Source organism: Puma concolor, chromosome C2 (genome assembly GCF_028749965.1).
Source record: "Puma concolor isolate L17-30 chromosome C2, mPumCon1.1.hap2, whole genome shotgun sequence".
Classification (NCBI taxonomy): domain Eukaryota; kingdom Metazoa; phylum Chordata; class Mammalia; order Carnivora; family Felidae; genus Puma; species Puma concolor.
In genome coordinates this window covers 26,789,754-26,808,052 of record NC_141675.1, presented here as the reverse complement: position 1 = coordinate 26,808,052, position 18,299 = coordinate 26,789,754, and the positions used below count along the sequence as shown (strand labels likewise).

At 38.7% G+C, this 18,299-nt stretch overlaps 1 protein-coding gene across 3 annotated transcripts in view; it reads right to left on the bottom strand.

Annotated features, from left to right (window-relative positions):
* Positions 1–829: 829 nt before the first annotated feature.
* The window catches only part of COL6A5 (collagen type VI alpha 5 chain), a 134,994-nt gene continuing 117,524 nt past the window's right edge, over positions 830–18,299 (bottom strand). The window contains exons 37-40 of one of the 3 annotated variants that reach the window (XM_086674272.1): positions 13,174–13,863; positions 11,732–11,828; positions 10,741–10,985; positions 830–1,664 (exon numbers count right to left, since the gene is read on the bottom strand). In XM_086674272.1, coding sequence (XP_086530398.1) covers positions 1,645–1,664; positions 10,741–10,985; positions 11,732–11,828; positions 13,174–13,863 — 1,052 coding nt within the window. In that variant the 3' untranslated portion in view covers positions 830–1,644. The remainder of the gene's footprint in view (positions 1,665–10,740; positions 10,986–11,731; positions 11,829–13,173; positions 13,864–18,299) is intronic. The other 2 variants (XM_086674273.1, XM_086674274.1) reach the window with 2 other exon arrangements.

Sequence of the window (18,299 nt, the reverse complement as noted above, 5' to 3'; positions counted from 1 at the left end):
TGTCATAATGTGTCCTTCGGCAACGTATTTTGTTTCAGTATTACCTTTGTTATTTGTCCACTGTTTATCCATGCAGCTGTAATGTAGCAATATGCCACACGTAGGACGATTCAGTTGGCCTCACCTCTTCACTGAAACACACAATGCTCTGGTGAACCAGTGCTTTCTTTTGCTTTGGGGTGTACATGTGTGACAGGTTCTACAGGCATAGAGACCTAGAAATGGGACAGCTGGGCAGGAGGATATGTGCATCAGCAACCTAACTAGATATTGCCAACCTGCTGTTCAAAGGTGGGACCATCTACTCTTCCATCAGCAGAGTGGGAGTTCTTCTGGCTTCACATTCTTGAGAACCCACGTTACTTTCAGCTTGAGGGATCTGATGTATTCCTCCCGCATGCGTTTATAGACACACGCACAGATCAGGATTCTTAGGGAAAAGCAGAACTTTAGTTTACCGAAGAGTCGAGTTTGCTTTAGAACTTCCCAGAGACCAATGTGTGGCTACTTTAAAATTTTCGGCAGCCTAGAATTGGTTGGATTGTTTGAAAATTATTCAACGACAAGAGTACTGTTAAGGAAAATTATGTGGGAAAAGTACAAAATTGCCAATGGGATCACCCTATTAGCATAGTTACTTTTAAAATATACAAAATATACTCACTTGGCAATTACTAGTTGCCTTGATCAAACTGAAAGATTTAAAAAATGAATTCACTACTGGCTTATTTTACATTATATATACATTTTCCAAATATGTCTAATCCTGTACTGCTCTTCCAATGGGTCTGAGTTAGCCTACAGGTAAATAAAAATGAACAGAACAAGCTTCCGGATCAGACTTGCTTTTATTTTAGAACTTGTCTCTTGCTCCATTGTAATTCCCAAGAACAGCTCCGATCATATAGAATATTCATGCGTTTCCCAATTGTTTTTCCCAGCAAAAATCAAGTACATACAAAGCAAAGCATGCTAAAATGTAAAACAAATGATCACAGCACAAAACAACCACTCACAAAATTAGCCTCATCTCACTTTTTTTCTTTCTCACGAGTTCCATTCTTTTCTTTTTCTTTCTCACGAATTCCATTCTTTTCTAAATGTTCTGGTAAAGAGCAGGCTTTGACTACGGTGGTAGCAGCCTGCCAGGTAGGTTTTACAGGGCGCTCAGGTCATGAGGGTGGCACGAAATCGGAAGGATGGACGTGGGTTTCTAGTTCTATGAAGAGAGAGAAGACACTCCTAGTAAATTCTAACTCCGCTTTTTACTCAGCAGTCCGACTTGAGATGCAGACGTGATGAAAATGAAAGTCTTTAGGCAGATAGAGCGTCAGAAGGGCTGCCCAAACCGTACAAGAGCTGTCAAAGAAAAACTTCAGTTAACTCTTCCTGGTCGGTTGTCCCCATTCATGGAGGAAATGAAGTCATTCCTAGTTTCTCAGTTCTGCTCGCTGATGTCTTCACTCCGAAAAGTCTCCCTCTCCGATTCGAAACAGAACAAGTTTAGCACGTCATTAGCTGATTGGTTTCATGAGAAATTCCTGCCGCTCACCATTCTCCTTCCAGCAGATGATTTACAGTTTCTAGTTAGCACCACGTGGAATCACACATTGCCAACGGAGCTGTCTTCCTTTCCTGCTCTGATCATCTTGGGGCCTCACCATCTGCAAAACATAAAAATATGAATTCGCTCTTAATGTCAGTGGATTTGTTTAAAATGTTCCTCTCGACTCTTCTTTTGCCACATATGAAATGAGCACGCGTTGTTTTGCCATTTTCGGTAGTCAAAATAAAAGGGCAATGTGATAATGGATACAAATGAGCAACATATAAGTAGAACTATACATAGGCTTCCTCCTAGGAAAATGCTGGTGCGTTCATCATCTGAAATGCCACACTCAGCACATTCAGTGGCTGGTATCATGGATTCAGGGCTAGAAGGAATGTGCAGAGCTAGGACTCTGCCCAGAATCCTTCTGATCTTTTTTAGCATTGACTTGGAGGACAACATTCCTTCCCCTCCCATCCCTCTTTCCCCCTCCTTCCCGACCACCCCCATGTGAGCTTTTGCTTCCAGCATCTTAGGAGGGCTGCTGTCCAGCCACTGGAATGGCTTTAATCACATGCAGCATGAGTGCCTTGGAGCTTAAAGCCCTTCCCAAGACAACCCTTGGCCAGTCAATGATCCAGGAGGGAGTAAGAAAGCCCAACTTCTTTGTTTCAGGTCAGGATGCTCTGCAGCATTAACTCAACATGCCGGAGTGCCTGCAAAGACCAAGTGCTCTACGGTACTTGGCCCGAGATGACACCCTTGTTTGCCTCCCACTCTTTCCCTGCTTGCTTCCTCCATTCCCTTTCCGCTTCTCCTGTCAGTGAGTGCTATCTCAATAAATCACATGCATGCCAATCCTCACCCCGGGGTCAGCTCCGGGGAACCTGGCCCAAGGCAGGATATGAGAGATGATCCCACCTACTTGTCTTCACACACTTGCTTACACACCCGCCTCAAAGGAAAACAATCATGTACTCTTGCCTTGCATAGTTTAAAGTTAACATCTAATTATTTTTTCATTAGGATTTGAGGTATTAGAAAAGGATGTGTAATTTGTGACATATCATAAAAACTGATATTTAAAAATAAAACTGCCACATTTTTCTTTTAACTCACCATATAGACTCTAAATATCACAGTGATTCGATAGCACCATTATCTATTTAAAATACATGTAAACATGTTCACAGTTAACAGGCAGATATTATGTAGTGTTTACTTTTCTCCTTAAACGTGTATTTCCATTGCACTTCCCCCATAGAATTTCATTTAACTGTAACATATTTATATGCTTTAAAACCTTTTATTGTCTGCCTAACAATAATCCTCTGCAGCAAAAAAATATATTTAAATGCACATTTTTCATTTTATATGGCTATAAGCTTCTATGTGTTAACATTTTTTTTCTGATGGATTACCATCACAACTTATCAAAACAGCATATATATTCAAATTTTGGTAATTTTATCACAAAAAAAGTAAAAATTTTATTGGACATGCATTTCTTATTGAGAGGCATAGTTTTTCCCTATCATTTTTACTTACTGCTACTACAATTTATTGTCAGAGTGAGGCAACGTCTACTATTAATTCTATTAATATTTACTATTGTAGATTTAAGCACTGATAAATAGTTTACACAGATGGGTTTTGAAGGAGTTTTATTAGAGCAATAGCAAATAGTTCTTTGAATTGTTTCTGACTTATGTGTCCAAAATGACCCCATCGTCTCAAGAGGTTTTACAAAGGAATGTTACCCAGTCACTGAATGACGTTTTCTCACTTCTGGAAAATGTACCCCAAAACGCTTCACTAAACTTATCAAATGGCTATTAATAATACCAGTTACTCCTTCATTTATGGGTATGGTGTTTAACTTGAGAAACTAAAATATGGCTGGAAAATTCGAATATTGTTAAATTCAGCACACTTGACATGTATCCTATTACTATATTTTTTGATAAAATAATAATATTTATTATAATCTGTTTTACGTATTTTTTCTTCAGAATTTTGAAGCTCCAACTTAGCTCATTCACTTTATGGGACATATCCCCAGATAGCCTAATTGGCAGAAGTGGTCCTTACAGTAAAATCAATCAACACCTCATTGTGTGATGATGTCTTATTTATGATTCCATTCATAGGTAAATGATTAAGGCTATGATTTTTTTGGCCTAATGAAACAATGCTCGCTCTCCATCAACATTTCATGTATAGACGCTTTGCTTTGTTCTCACAGATTTCTCACTTAGAAGCGATGCATCTTTTGGGGCCCCTGGGTGGCTCAGTGAATTAAGCTTCCGACTTCAGCTCAGGTCACGATATCGCAGTTTGTGAGTTTGAGCCCCAGGTCGGGCTCTGTGCTGACAGCTTGGAGCCTGGAGCCTGCTTCTGATTCTGTGTCTCCCTCTCTCTCTCTGCCCCTCCCTTGCTCACGCTCTACGCATCTCTCTCAAAAATAAATAAACATTAAAAAAATAATAAATAAATAAACAAATAAATAAATAAATGAATGAAAGAAGAGATGCATCTTCTGCCAAGATTTGGGAAATGGAAGAGGCCAGATTACTAAATGAAACTTATCATCACTCCTACCATCCTCCATTTAGAGTATACCTGAATTCAGAACGTCCGAACATGACTTCAAATACCTCTTTTCTAGCAACACGCATTTTCCTTAACACAAACACATACAAGATGGGAAAGACATGAAGCCTTATGTGGCTTCAAGGAAGCCTGTAGATCCAGTATTTTGACTCCTTGTTTGACACCCACCCCCTATCCCATGCCTCCCTAGCAGGGTTTACATCTGGGCAAAGCACATAATCAGATTCAGAATGGCTGAGAAAGGGGCCCCTGGCTGGCTCAGTCAGAAGAACATGTGACTCTTGATCTTGGGGTTGTGAGTTTGAGTCCAACACTGGGTGTAGAGATTACTTAAAAATAAAATCTTTAAAAAGAATGGTTGAGAAATATGCCATTTCTTGTGTGAGGTGTGTGTGTGTGTGGGGGGGTGGTATTTGTAAAGGGAGGCAGGAAAGGAGACCCTCCATGATTCCTCAGATAGAGACATTCTCAGTAGACAGAGTCCTTTAAGAGTAGTTCTCAGAAACCCATGCACTGGGAAGTCTTTGTGTGACCCCAGGAGCCCCCAGTATGAAAAACACTGGCCTTGACCAAGCTCCTCATACACAAATAAGAAAGCTGAAGACCAAGGCAATCTGGTGACCATTTGAGATCGCAAAGCTAGCTGGTGACAGAACCAAAATTAGCATCTGGGTCGCCTCATTCCCAGTCTGACATTCTTTCCACCATGACCATCAACTCTAATGCGATTTGTCATCATCACTGTCATTATCATCATCATCATCAATATCTTAAATAATAGCTAATGTGTGTTAAGCTTTCACTCCATACAAAGTGCTGTTTGAAGCACTTTACATTCATATAGCGATCACATTAGCCTATGATGTATGCTCTATTATTATGTCCATTTTACAGAAAGGGAAATGGAAGCTCAGAGAGACAGAATAATGTGCCTAAGATTACATGACTAGTAATTACAGAAATAGGAGTCAAATCCATGTCCCAATTCAATGATCCCTGGATTCACTCTTTCAACTACTATTTCCCAAAGTGGTTTCTATAAAATATTAGCCCAAAAAGATGCTGTTACAAGATTTTGTGGTCATAGTGGTTTGACTGTAGCCCCTCTCTCAGAATCACAATGAAGATGAACCCATTAAAGGCACTGAGAAGTCCTGCAAAAATGATACCTACTTATCAATGTTTTATAGGAAAATTATCTTTTTCTAATTACCTATTAATGTCTAGTGAGAAGATTCCCATTAAAGAAGACTAATTTAGGCTCAATATCTGTAACAGTAGGTCAATGGTTCTCAAATTCTAGCCTGCATTAGAATCATCTGGAGGGCCCCAACTCCAGAGTTTCTGATTCAACAGGCCCATGGTGGGATTCAAGGATCTGCATTCCCAATGACTTCCTAGATGATGCTGACGTTGCTGGTCATTGCTGGACATTGATATTAGAAAAATAAAGACGAAGAAACAAGCCCTAAATTGGCATAATGGGAAAAGGAATACAGTTACACTTTTTAAAATCCACATTAAAATCTTGTGAATGACTACCCTATGACCCAGCAATTGCACTAGCAGGTATTCATCGAAGGGATACAGGTGTGCTGTTTCGAAGGGGCACATGCACCCCAATGTTTATAGCAGTGCTATTGACAATAGCCAAAGTATGGAAAGAGCCCAAATGTCCATCGACGGATGAATGGATAAAGAAGATGTGGTGTGTGTGTGTGTGTGTGTGTGTGTGTGTGTGTGTGTGTATGAGGAACTTAAGATACAAAACAGATGAACATAAGGGAAGGGAAGCAAAAATGATATAAAAACAGGGAGAGGGACAAAACAGAAGAAACTCTTAAATATAGAGAACACACAGTTGTTGGAGGGGTTGTGGGGGGGGGGGATGGGCTAAATGGGTAAGGGATAGGGGGCATTAAGGAATCTACTCCTGAAATCATTGTTGCACCATATGCTAATGAACTTGGATGTAAATTAAACAATAAATAAATTAAAACATAAATTAAAAATAAAGTAAAATAAAATCTTGCAAATGTACACTATAATGAGCAAAAAAAAAAATCTGTGCATTAAGTAGATGGGCAAAATTAAAACATCAAAAACAAAATGGGCATGAAAAGAAAAGCCCACTCTCTTTGGGAAAACAAAGATAAGCATAGCAAAGATAAGCATGTAAAGGGTGATTCCTCTTCACAGTGGATTTTTATTTTTAATTGTCCAACATATTGTCAGACTTAGATCATTCATGCAGGGATAATACTAGCTGATTATGTGCCAAGCACAGTGTGTATTCTGACCTTCATATGTATCATCTTCAACCTTTCAACAACCCAAATAAATATTTTATTATCTTTCTTTCGTGGATTAACTTTAAGGTGAACTTGTGTTCTATAAACATAATTGTAGAGTGACAAAATGGTATGGACTAGGTACTGTGAATATTCTTTGGTAAAGACACTTTTAGATATCTATAGCTTCCGTTTCCTTCTCTGTAGAAAATATACAGGACGACCCAGTGATTTCTAAAGTCATTCCAGTTTCAGATTCTAATCTTCCACGACTCAAGAAAGAAGCCAAACTGACACTGCCTGAAGAGACTCAGACTGATTTCTTCGAGCAGAGCTGGCCAAATGTTACCACATCAGGCTGTTGGCTAGAACTCTCTGAGCGAAATGAATAAAGACATCATCAACTTCTGGATGTAGGATATATAATTAAGTAGAAAAATGAAGAAAACTTCTGGAGGAAAGAAATTATGAAGAATACTAAACAAGAAAGTATTGGTAATGTTCACTTGATAATCCTTTTGAGTCTACCAACCTTATGATTTTCAATAGGAATCTCACCTCAAGATATCTAACAGGACTGAATCAAAAGAGATTTATTGCAGTGTTTTTCAAACTTGTATGCACATTGCAGTTGCCTTTGGAGCTTCAAAAAAATGGATGCCTTGTCTCACTCCCAGAGAAGATGATTTAAGTGATGTGGAATGTGGGCTGGACTATGGAATCGTCAACAAATACCTTGGTCATTATAATGCACAAACTTGGGCAATGCTGATTCATAGGGTTCTTTCCTATGATTACATTGTTAATTCTATCCCCTACTGTGGACTGAACTGTGTCCCTCCAAATTCATTTGATGAAGGCCTACACCTTACATGACCGTATTGGGGACAGGGCCTTCAAGGTGGTGACTAAGGGTGAGTGCAGTCATAAGGATAGAGATGTGATCTGATAAAAATATCGCCCTTTGAAGAGGAAGTGACACCAGGTCTGTCTCTCCACCATGTGAAAACAAAGCAAGAAAAGGTGGCTGTCTGCCAGCCAGAAAGAGAGCTCTCATCAGGAATCAAATTGGCTGGTGCCCTGACCTTGGACTTCCCAGCCTCGAGAACCGTGAGAAAATAAATTATTGTTGTTTAAGCCCCCTAGTCTATAGCATTTGTTATGGCAGCCTGAGCTGCCTAAGACATCCCCTCTTACACTCACTCTATTTCGGATCTCATTCCTTCCTCCAGCGTTGGGAAAGGGTGCTGAATCAGGAGCTGCCAGACCAGGGTCAAGTCCCAGGAAGTCACTAAACCTCTTTGAGCTTCAGTTTCTCCATCCAAGTATGGGGGGTATTAACTCCTGTCTCTTATACAGGGTTTTGGAGGGAACTCAATGGGACATGTATATGAAATTACCTTGTAGACAGTATGGCTCTGCACATGGGTGAGCTGCAGCTGGTACCTGCCACTTTCTCTCAACAGCCTCCCTTTCAAATCCCCTCATTGATCTCCCTCTGGGTTTCCTCCTCAGCATGTTCTCTCAGCCATCTGGTCCCACTCATTTGACCTCACCTCCAATTCCCTGGTTCTCCCATCACTGCTCTCCTTCAGCCCAGGTCTGCTAGCAACAAATCCTCCTACTTTTCCTTTATTTGAGAAGATCTTTATTTTGCCTTCATTCTGGAAGTCTATGTTCACTGGATAAAAAATTCTGTGTTCAGAGTTCTTTTACTTCAGTACATTAAAGAAAAGGATGTTTCACTGTCTTCTGCCTTTATGGTTTCTGATGAGAAATCTATGATCATTTGAAGAGTTGTTCTCTTTTTTGGTAACATGTAGATTTTCTCTAGCTGCTTCAAGATTTTCCTTATGTTTTGTTTTCAACAGTTAATTATGTGTCTTGAGTGGGTTTTTAAATCTGTAAAGCTTTATATCTTTTACTAATTTGGGAATTTTTTGTCCATTATCTCCTCAAATATTTTTTTTTCTGAATAAATCTAACTTTCATCTCTTTCTACTTCTAGAATGCCAGTGAAACAAACATTAGGCCTTTTGATATTGTTCTATAAGTCTCCAAGGCTCTGTTAATTTTAAAAACTCTCTTTCAGATTACATAATTAGTCTATCTTCAAGTTTACTGATTCCTTTCTTTGTCATCTTCCTTCTGCTTTGGAGCCCATTCAGTGAGCTTGTTTTTAAATTTCAGACACTGTATATATTTTTTACTTCTAAAATGTCCTTTTGGTTCCTTTTAAAATTATTTCTATGTTTCTGCTGAGAATGTTATTTCTGTTCAAGTTGTTTGCCTTTACTTCATGGAGCATAGTTATCATAGCTGCTAATTTAATGGCTTTGTCTCTTGGTTGTCTTTTCCTCTCAGAATCGTTTGCATCTCCTGGTCACTGTATGTTGCCTAATTTTGGATTTTGTCCCGAACACTCTAAATATTATGTTGTATAGACTTGAAGTATTGTTATAATTCTCTGCAGAATTAATTGTTTTTTTTTGTCAGTGGGCAATCAACCTGGTAGGTTCACAATGCAAGTGCTATCTCACCTTCTGTGGGCAGTGGTTCCAACCTCAGTTTAGCGCCCAAAGCCTTCACCATCCTATTCCGGGTCTTTCCATTCACACACAGCTCAGGTGAGAGCCCAGGGCTTATTCAGCTCCCATAATTAGAATTAGAGGATCTCCTTCTCCAGTTGTCTTGCCTCTGGGGCTACCCCCACATGCTGGCCAACAGGGCCTATCTTCCTAGTTCCTCTGGCCATAAAAACAGGGTTTCTCTTTCATTTTAGCTAGCTAGCCTTTCACTCAGCTCCGAATTGTGCCCACTTCAGAGCAAAACCATGAGAAGAAAGGGGGGAAATGGGGATTTCTTCCACCAACTCTGACAAACGAGGGCCCTTTTTCCTAGTTCTCCTGCCCAGAAATATGGGGGTTCTACTGAGTTTTAGCCTCCTGCCCCACTGCCATCACACAGTTCCAGGACTGGGTCTGCCCTGAGCACAAAACCACAAAAGAAAACAGAAAAGAAAATGGTAAACTCCTGCCCCTTCACAATATATCTGCTTTTTGTTACCTTTCAGAGATCTCAGGTGGTTAGTTTTTGTATTTTCTCCATAGTTTTCAGTTGTAGTCAGTGGGAGAGAGGGGCAGTATGGGCTTAGTCCATCTTGACTGGAAGTAGATATTTCATTGTATTTATATTTGATTCTTCTTTTCTTACCTTTCTCTCCCCTTTCTATATTTTTCTGTATTTCTTCTACTCTCATCTCTCTTATTTTCCATCATTTTGCTGATTTTGTTCAATATCTATACATTAGCTATGTTTATAATTATACCCGTATCTAATACATATAATGTAGATGTATACATGAAGTATCCATTTGTACCGCATACATATATAGCATTGTACATATATACTGCATACCCATATGGTATTTCATTGCATAATCATACCAAAATTTATCTATCATATCTGCTGTTGGGCTACTACAAAGAGTGCTCTTATGAACATTCTAGTACATGACTTCTGGTGAATATATATTTTTCTGTTGTGCATATACATGAGAGCAAAATTGCTGGTCCTAGGATATGTAAAGTTTCAGTTTTCACAGATACCAAAGAAGATTTATTTTAAAGTAATTTCCTATACAGTTTTGGTACACGGCAAAATAGCAGCTGTAAAGCTGCTCTAGAGCCTACTATAGCTTCCTGTTCGTCATCTCCCATGTTTTCTTTAGCTGTAGGTCCAGAACCATCTCCTCACATAGCCTAAGAATCTGCCCTCAGCCTCCAAAGAGATCTCAGAACCACAACAGCCTTGTGCATTCTAGGCACCACGGGGGCTGGGGCTGAGCTAGAAGCCCACATCTCAGAGCAGGCAAGCCTAGGGTGCTATGGGAGATGGCAGACCCTCAAACATTAGAGGCTCATTGTATAGGTCCTCCCCACCCCTACTTTGCACAAAGATGTGGGGATCTGCTTGCCTACCAAGGACCTGTGTGGTCTTTGTTCTCACCCCTCCTGTCTCCATTCCCTGACCCGACGCCAAGTATTTACATCGACTTCTAGTTCTGGTTTTGTCAACACCATTGACTCCTTTTTTTTCTTTTTGCCTTTCTGGAGTTTTATCTGGTTTGCCTCCTCATTTGGGGAACCCCCTGCAGCTCCAGATGATAGGGTCCTCTATCTTGTCATCTCCACCTGTCCCAGTGAGTTTTCCTTGCTCATTGTCCACTAGGGGAAAATCCAAACAAAGGTTCTTCAGGGTCTTCGATTCTATTGTACCCAAGGTTACCTTTTTTATCCTGTCGTTTACCATCTGCTAGAGCTGGCATTTCTTCTGCATGTGCCTCTTCCTTATCATTCATCATCAGTTCTCCAGTTGAAAAAAGCATGTATAACTTCTGGATCAAATCAGTAGTGGTCCCAGAACCATTACTAGGATTGTTCCCTAATACAAAGGAATGCTGCTCCTGGGAACCAAATTCATCAACCAGCTCACTGTTTCCTGTCTCTATTTCATACACCCCAGGAATAAGGCTGAGGTGACAGAGAAAAGAGATGAAAAACACATTAGCCAAGCCCCTTGCAGAATTAAATGTAAATACAGGCAGACATATAACAGCAATCAATTTTATGCATGTGATTAGAACAGTCCAAATGCAGTTTATGGATGAAATCTGACTCAGGGACAATTTTTTAATATTCCAAAGAGAAATCAGAATGTTGTGTCAGGGGGTTAGGACTCCAAAGCAATATCATTTTCATGACTGAATTTTTATTGAGTACTTAGGGTTGTACTTTGCAAAATCAAACTTAAAAGAACCCTTCCTACCAGTTTTCATATGGGTTCTGTTTTTTGAATGGCGAATGTTTTTGTTGCTTTGAAATTTTTTCTTTTGTGTTTTTCTTCTGCTCTAAAATTGCTACAGCTAACCTTTGATATTATAAGTTGTCTGTTTTGACAGTACTCAATATTAGTGTGGTGTTATATAAGGTATTGATAAGAGCCTCTGCTTTTTTGATAAAAGCAACAGAAATGGAAACATGGTTCTTTCTAATATGGTTCACATTCTATGTGCTATGAACTCTAGATCTGTGCAGCCATCACAAACCAGGAGTATTTCAAACGCGTGAGTGCACACACACACACACACACACACACCCTGCTACATCCGACAGCCAAACTTGCATCCTGAAAACTCAAACACCATTCATGTCAAGTTATTTTCATTAGGACTGTTTCCAGCTGTAGTATTACCCAAACTGTGATTTTGTCAACTCACAATACAGTGTTTCCTGAGCCAACGGTCTCTGGGTTGGGAGAGGTGATGTTAACACACTTGGCTATCAGATCTGCAGGGGGATATTTGTTGATGGCACCTGGAGAAAGAGTGGCTGGTTAATCTAAATTTTACCCTTCTGTATTCTATCGCCCAAAGTCAGTTCATCTTTTCTTGTGATGTTTTCAAGACCAAATTAATTTTATAAGGGACTCCGCAAAGGAGACACCCTCTGACATTGCAATGCCTCATTGGTAAAGTCAATGAGATACAGCAGTGATTCAGTAAAAAATTCTTAAGCTCTGTATGCCACAGGCTTGTGATGTGATTCAAGGATATTTCTCAACCCCTTCTAACATCTGTTTCTTTCCCTTTAACAGGAAGATCTCTCCAGAAGACACCTTGAGCTATTGAAATGGTCTGCCCTATTTACCTTGGGGTTGGAAGAAGGCATCATTTTTTTTTATGCTACTATATATAAATCCTGAATTCCAAGATTCCTAAGGGTTACATGAGCCCTGTGGCTTCACGAGTGGTGGAAAATCTGCATCTCTGTCATTTCCTGGTAAATTTGCAGGAGCTGCAGATAACTACTCAAGGTGGCCTCTGCCTCACCCCTAATCCCAACCCAGGCCAGGATTGGCTTGATGCTACAAGCTCTTGGGTATACTGCTATGCCCATGTCTAAAATTGCAACACACGGACAGAGGCTGGGGCAGTCACTGTCACTATGAAAAGACACCCTGAAGCTCCTGCCTGGCTATGCCTGAGCCAACTGTCTGGGACAGAGGCTCTAGAAGAGATTCCTTCCCATGGCTGAAAAGAATTAAAGTCATAGCCAAAGGTAATTTATAGTGAAAGATAGAACAGAAGTCCTTGGATTAGATGGAGGGTGGTGGTAGTGGGATATTATTGATTACAGCAGTGTCCTTCCTTAAGGGTATAGGAGCTGAAATGTAGTTTAATGAACAGGAACACGGATGGCTCTGGGGTCAGAATGCCTGGGGCTGAGTCTAGAATTCACCAACTATTAAACTGTGAACTTTTGAGCAATTTATTTAATGTCTCTGAACCTTACTTAGTATGCTCACATGTAAAATGGGGATACTAATACTTTCCTTTGAGGGCTGAACTGAGAATTAAATGATATAATCCATTTAAAGAATTTGGCACATAGTACCAAGTCCATATTAAACAGATTAGGGTTAAGAGATACTTTTTACCTATACGGGGATTTTTCTGGCTAAGACTGACAGTGCAGCAGTAGAGTTCAAGGTCAGTAAGACCTGATATTTTTCTCTGGTTTTCTCACCCCTACTCACACCTTAGACTCTACCACTCTCCACTGAAGTACGGAGTATATTACTATGTCAACTGGTGGATTGTACACAGAGACATCAAATCCATTGCAAAAGCAATAGAAGAGAAAAGGTTTAATGACTTACGTCTGATTAAATGAACAAATGGCTTGACAAACTTGGTGATATAGTTCAAATCTGGCTTGTGGGTTCGGCCAAGCTGGACTAAGTGATGATCCAGTGGATGGCTGGCTAATTCTTCTAATTCCTTGTCGTTGTATACAGAGCCAAAGGAAAACACAAATATGGAGTAGCCCTGACACTTGGCTCTCAGAGATACATTTCTTAAGACTTCCTTGTCTAAGGGGTTGGTTTCTCCAGCAGATATAACAAAGATAACTTTGTTTTTCCTCAGGTTGGGGGTTCCTACAAAGACATTGTCAATTGTCCACTGCAGAGCATGGCCGATAAAAACATCTCCATTGAGCTGTTGAAAAGAGTCTTGGAGATGATGTTTCATTTGGTATATACTGTTATAAGTAACCAAATCAAATTCCAGGTAGACAGGGCATTCTTCACTGTTGGGCATATAGCCTGGAGGAGAGTAGCTCAGGACTGCCACTCTGTCTCCTAACATGGAGGTCAGTGGGTCTGGGGCAATGTGAAAGTAATCAAGCACTGAGATTAGAAAAGTTTTCACTTCCTGAAACTCCTCATTTCCTATTCTTTGGGAAGAATCTATGAGGAAAGCCACATCCATGTAATATTCTTGAAGAGAGGTATCTCCAGGTTCATAAGTAAGACCTGGTTCTTCTTTTCTGCCATGGTTTTCATGTCCTGCAATAGAATAGCTCAAGTCATTCTTTTTAGTAGAAGGCTAAACTTGGAGCTCCTAGCCACGGATGGCCAATACACATCATGGGATTTTTGCCATGCTTCATTCCCACACCCATGGCAGACATCATTAATCAATTACAGTACTTGTTCTCAGATGCATTTTCCACACATTGCATGGGAAACCACTGGGCATTCAACAGGGGCCGTCATGTGAAAAGAAATGTTTGCTAGCCCATCTCAGATCTCTGTCAAAAAGATCTTTGATTGATCCTCCAGCTATTCTCATATGCAAGATGAGAAACATATAACTATATTTAGTGCACTCTACATGATCACAAAATTTGCATGAGATCTAATTATTACGCAGTGACCCTTAAAGTATATATGTCAAAATCACATTTACTGATGTCACAAACACTTGGACCATTATATACATGTTCAAAATATGCGCCATAGTGTGATGTCATGAGAGCAAGTATAAATGCTGATTTTAGAATCCAAACTCTTTGTAAGACATTAAATACTCTAAGATGTTGGTTAAGTGCCAGTCTACAGTTTATTGGCCCATGACAAAATCAGGAGCTCGTGCCATGTTGTAAGTCATCTAATTACTAAGTATACTGTTTAGTTCAGCCGACTCCTTCTTTTTCTTTTTTTTTTTTGTAGCAAGATTTTCTCAATGAAGAAACAGTGCCTTGATTTATATTCTGATGCTAATGTCTTATCTTGCTGCAGACCAGCCCTTCAAGAAGCACTGATCTAAGCCTAAGGGAACATAAAACCACGTCTACAACCATGGGGATAGTGGCTGGTTGGTGAAGCCACAACAGGAAATCCCAGCTTAGAAAGACAGAAAGTAGGTAGCCAATATTCTTTTTACCATGAAAGAAGTGTGTCTATGAACCTAATCAAGCAAGAAGTAGATTTCTAACAGGCAAAAATTTATTGATCCCCATTTGTGCTCAACTGCATTATTAAAGCTTTATATTTATTACTTTATTTACTCCTCACAACAATCCTCGCAAATGAATCAATTAACCTGTATTAATGTCATAAAAACTTGATAATAGAAATAGAATGCAAAAACCACCATGATAGATAATGTTATTAACAGGGCAAAGGCTCCATTAGATGTTTATATGTTCAAATAACTGAATTGCTGGGGTAAGCTACACATTACCTTTTTATCTATTGTTGGATTTTTTTGACAAATAAAAATTATACATAAATTGTAAGGTTTACAATGTGGTATTTTAATAACACTATACCTTGTGTAATGATTATAACAATCAAGTTAATATTATTGGATTTGATTTACTTAAAATTTTGTTTTGAATTTTACATCTATGTGTATGAGGAATATTGGCATGTACTTTCATTTTCACATAATGCCTTTGTCTGGTTTTGCTATCATGGTAATCTGGCCTCACAGAATGAGCTGGAAAAGAATTTCTCCCTCTTTAATTTTCTGTAAGAGTTTGTGTAGAATTAGTATTATTTCTTCCTTAAACGTTTTGTTGAATTTACCAGTGAAGTTATTTTGGCTTCCATATGGGAAATTTTGAACTACAAATCAATTGCTTTAATAGGTTTAGCGCTACTTAGATTACTTCTTGAATGAGCTCTGGTAATTTGTGAAAATTGCAAGAAATCAATCTGTCTATTTCACCTAAGCTACTTTAGAGGCAAAATATTATTTATCATATTCTCTGATTATCCTTTTAATATGTGTAGACTATGTTTACTCTCTCATTCCTGATTTAATAGTGTCTTTTCTTTTTTCCTGGTGAGTTCATCATTTTCTTAAAAAACTTTTAATGTTTGTTTATTTTTGAGAGAGAAACAGAGCACGAGTGCGGAAGGGCAAAGAGAGAGGGAGACACAGAATCTGAAGCAGGCTCCAGGCTCTGAGCCATCAGCAAAGCTGACAGTCACCCAATTTTATTGACGTTCTCAAAGAAACACCTTTTTGGTTTTACTGATTTTCTCTTTTCTATTTCATTGAGTTCCACTTTAATTTTATTACTTCCTTTCTTCTTCTGCTTACCTTGGGTTCTTTCTTTGCTGATTTCTTGAGGTGAAATTTGAAGTCATTGTTCTGAAAACTTTCTTCTTTACCAATGTAAGTATTCAATGCTATAGATGATCTTGTAAGTATTGTGTTAGTGGAATCTCACAAATTCTGGTATATTGTGATTTTATTGTTACTCATTTCGAAATACTTTCTAACTTCCTTTCTGATTTCTTCTTTGATCATGGATTATTTAGAAGTGTTTCATTTAGTTTCCAAACACTTGAGGATTTTTTGAAGATCTTTCTGCCATTGATTTTTAATTTAATTCTGTTTTGGTCAGAGAATATATTTAGCATGACTTCAATCTCTTAAACTTTTGAGAATTGCTTTATGGCCCACAATACGGACTATCTTGGTGAGTGTTTCATGTGTATTGCAAAGAATGTGAATTTTGTTGTTGTGTGGAGTATTCTATTAATATCCATTAGGTGAGGTTAGTTACTAAAGTTGCTCAAGACCACTGTATCCCTGCTGATAGTCTACCAATTATTGAGAGAGGGTATTGAAACTCTGATGTTCTTTTCACTTTTAAAAAATCTTTTCTCTCCCTTAGTTTTATTTTGGATAATTTCTATTGCCATGTCTTTAAGTTTATTGATATTTTCTTTTACCAAATCTGATTTGCTATTAATCCCATCCAGTGTATTGCTCATCCTAGACATTGCAACTTTTTATCTCTACATATTCTATTTGAATCTTTTTCTTATATCTTGCACATCTCTGCTTAACTTTTTCACATATGGAATATAGTTATAATAACTATTTTGATATCTTTGCTAATTCTAATATCTGTGTCAGTTCCACTTCATTTTAAGAGTGATTATGGTCTTGATTATGGTCATGCCTTTCATGCTTCTTTTTGTGCCAGATATTGTGAAATGCTCCTTTTTTTTGATATGGAATACTTTTGTTTTCCTATAAATATTCATGTTACATGAAAACGGTTTGATCCTTTTGGGTCATGCTATTATGATTTAGGTGGCAAATCTAGAGCAGTGTTTAATTTAAAGCTAATTATTCCCCCCCCCCCCCCCACTACTGAGACAAGACCTTCCTGAGTTTTCTCCCCTAATACTCTATGAATTATGAGTTTTTCTAGGCTTGCTGGCAGGAAAAAGCATTGTTCCTGGCCCTCTGTGAACAACTGGCACTATTCTGTAATCTTTTCTGATGGTTCTTCCCCCAGGCTTAGGGCATTTCTTCATATGCATGTATCGTCACCATTCTGCTGAATAATTAAGGGGACCCTCTGCAGATCTCTGGAGTTCTCTCTCTTTGAAGCTCTCTCCTCTCTGGTATTCTGTCCTGGGAACTCTTACCATCTTGGTCTCCCTGGGTTCTCAGCTCTGCCTCCTCATCTCTAGGAGTGCATTGGGCTCCACTTGAATTCCTCCTTTCTGCACCATGGCAGTAAGCTGGAGCATAGGGTTTACCTCATTTGTTTCTGCCTCTCAGGGATCAATCTTTCAATTCCTGATGTCTAGTGTCCTGAAAACTATTGGTGTGTGTGTGTGTGTGTGTGTGTGTGTGTGTGTGTGTAGAGATATAAATATAAATATAAATATATAAATATAAAAATATAAATATAAATATATATAAAATAGATAAGAACTGGCCATTTTGTTTGAGATGTTCCTATGTTCTCTTCCTTTTCACAAAGGGACTAAGGATTCATCATTTATGTACCAGATTCTTCCTTTATCAATACACTTGTAGTAACTGAATAGGATTTTGTATTTCACAAGTATGTATAAAACTTGTGGGCCTCCCATTCCCCACCAGGAACCTAGTTTTAAATTCTTCTTAGAATTTTTTTATCAAGATAAAGGTCTCTAATGAAACTATTAAAGTGCAGACAAAAGCATTTATTTTATATTCTTCCTCGCTGTGATTGCTATGTAACACACTTTAGCCCTAAAACATCACCACCAAAAACACTTCTAGAGTTCTTGGCTATAGTGTATTAGCAACTGTGAAGGTCAGTTAAATAGTCATTTCTGTCATGTTGAAGTTTACCATCCTGGAGTTAACTAACCACCACCTGCTCTGTCATCAGTATCTCTGTTTTCCAACTAAAGCATTCTGGCTTCCTTATAAAGATCAATCAACACACTTTATCAAAGCACGAGGAAAAGTATTTCACAAATGTTTTGACAGAGGAAGAGGGCTGACTTATGTTAGTGAAATATTTTTTCACACGTGTTCATATCAAAAAGATTACTGTTTTTTCCAATTTTCTCTTTATAACTGAACAAAATCTCAATCTTTTTCCAAAGTACCCAGCAGCATTAATTTCTAATGGGGTGTATTTTCGCCTACAAAAATCGATAAAAATAGGCTGTCTTTCTAAAAATTTTTTTTA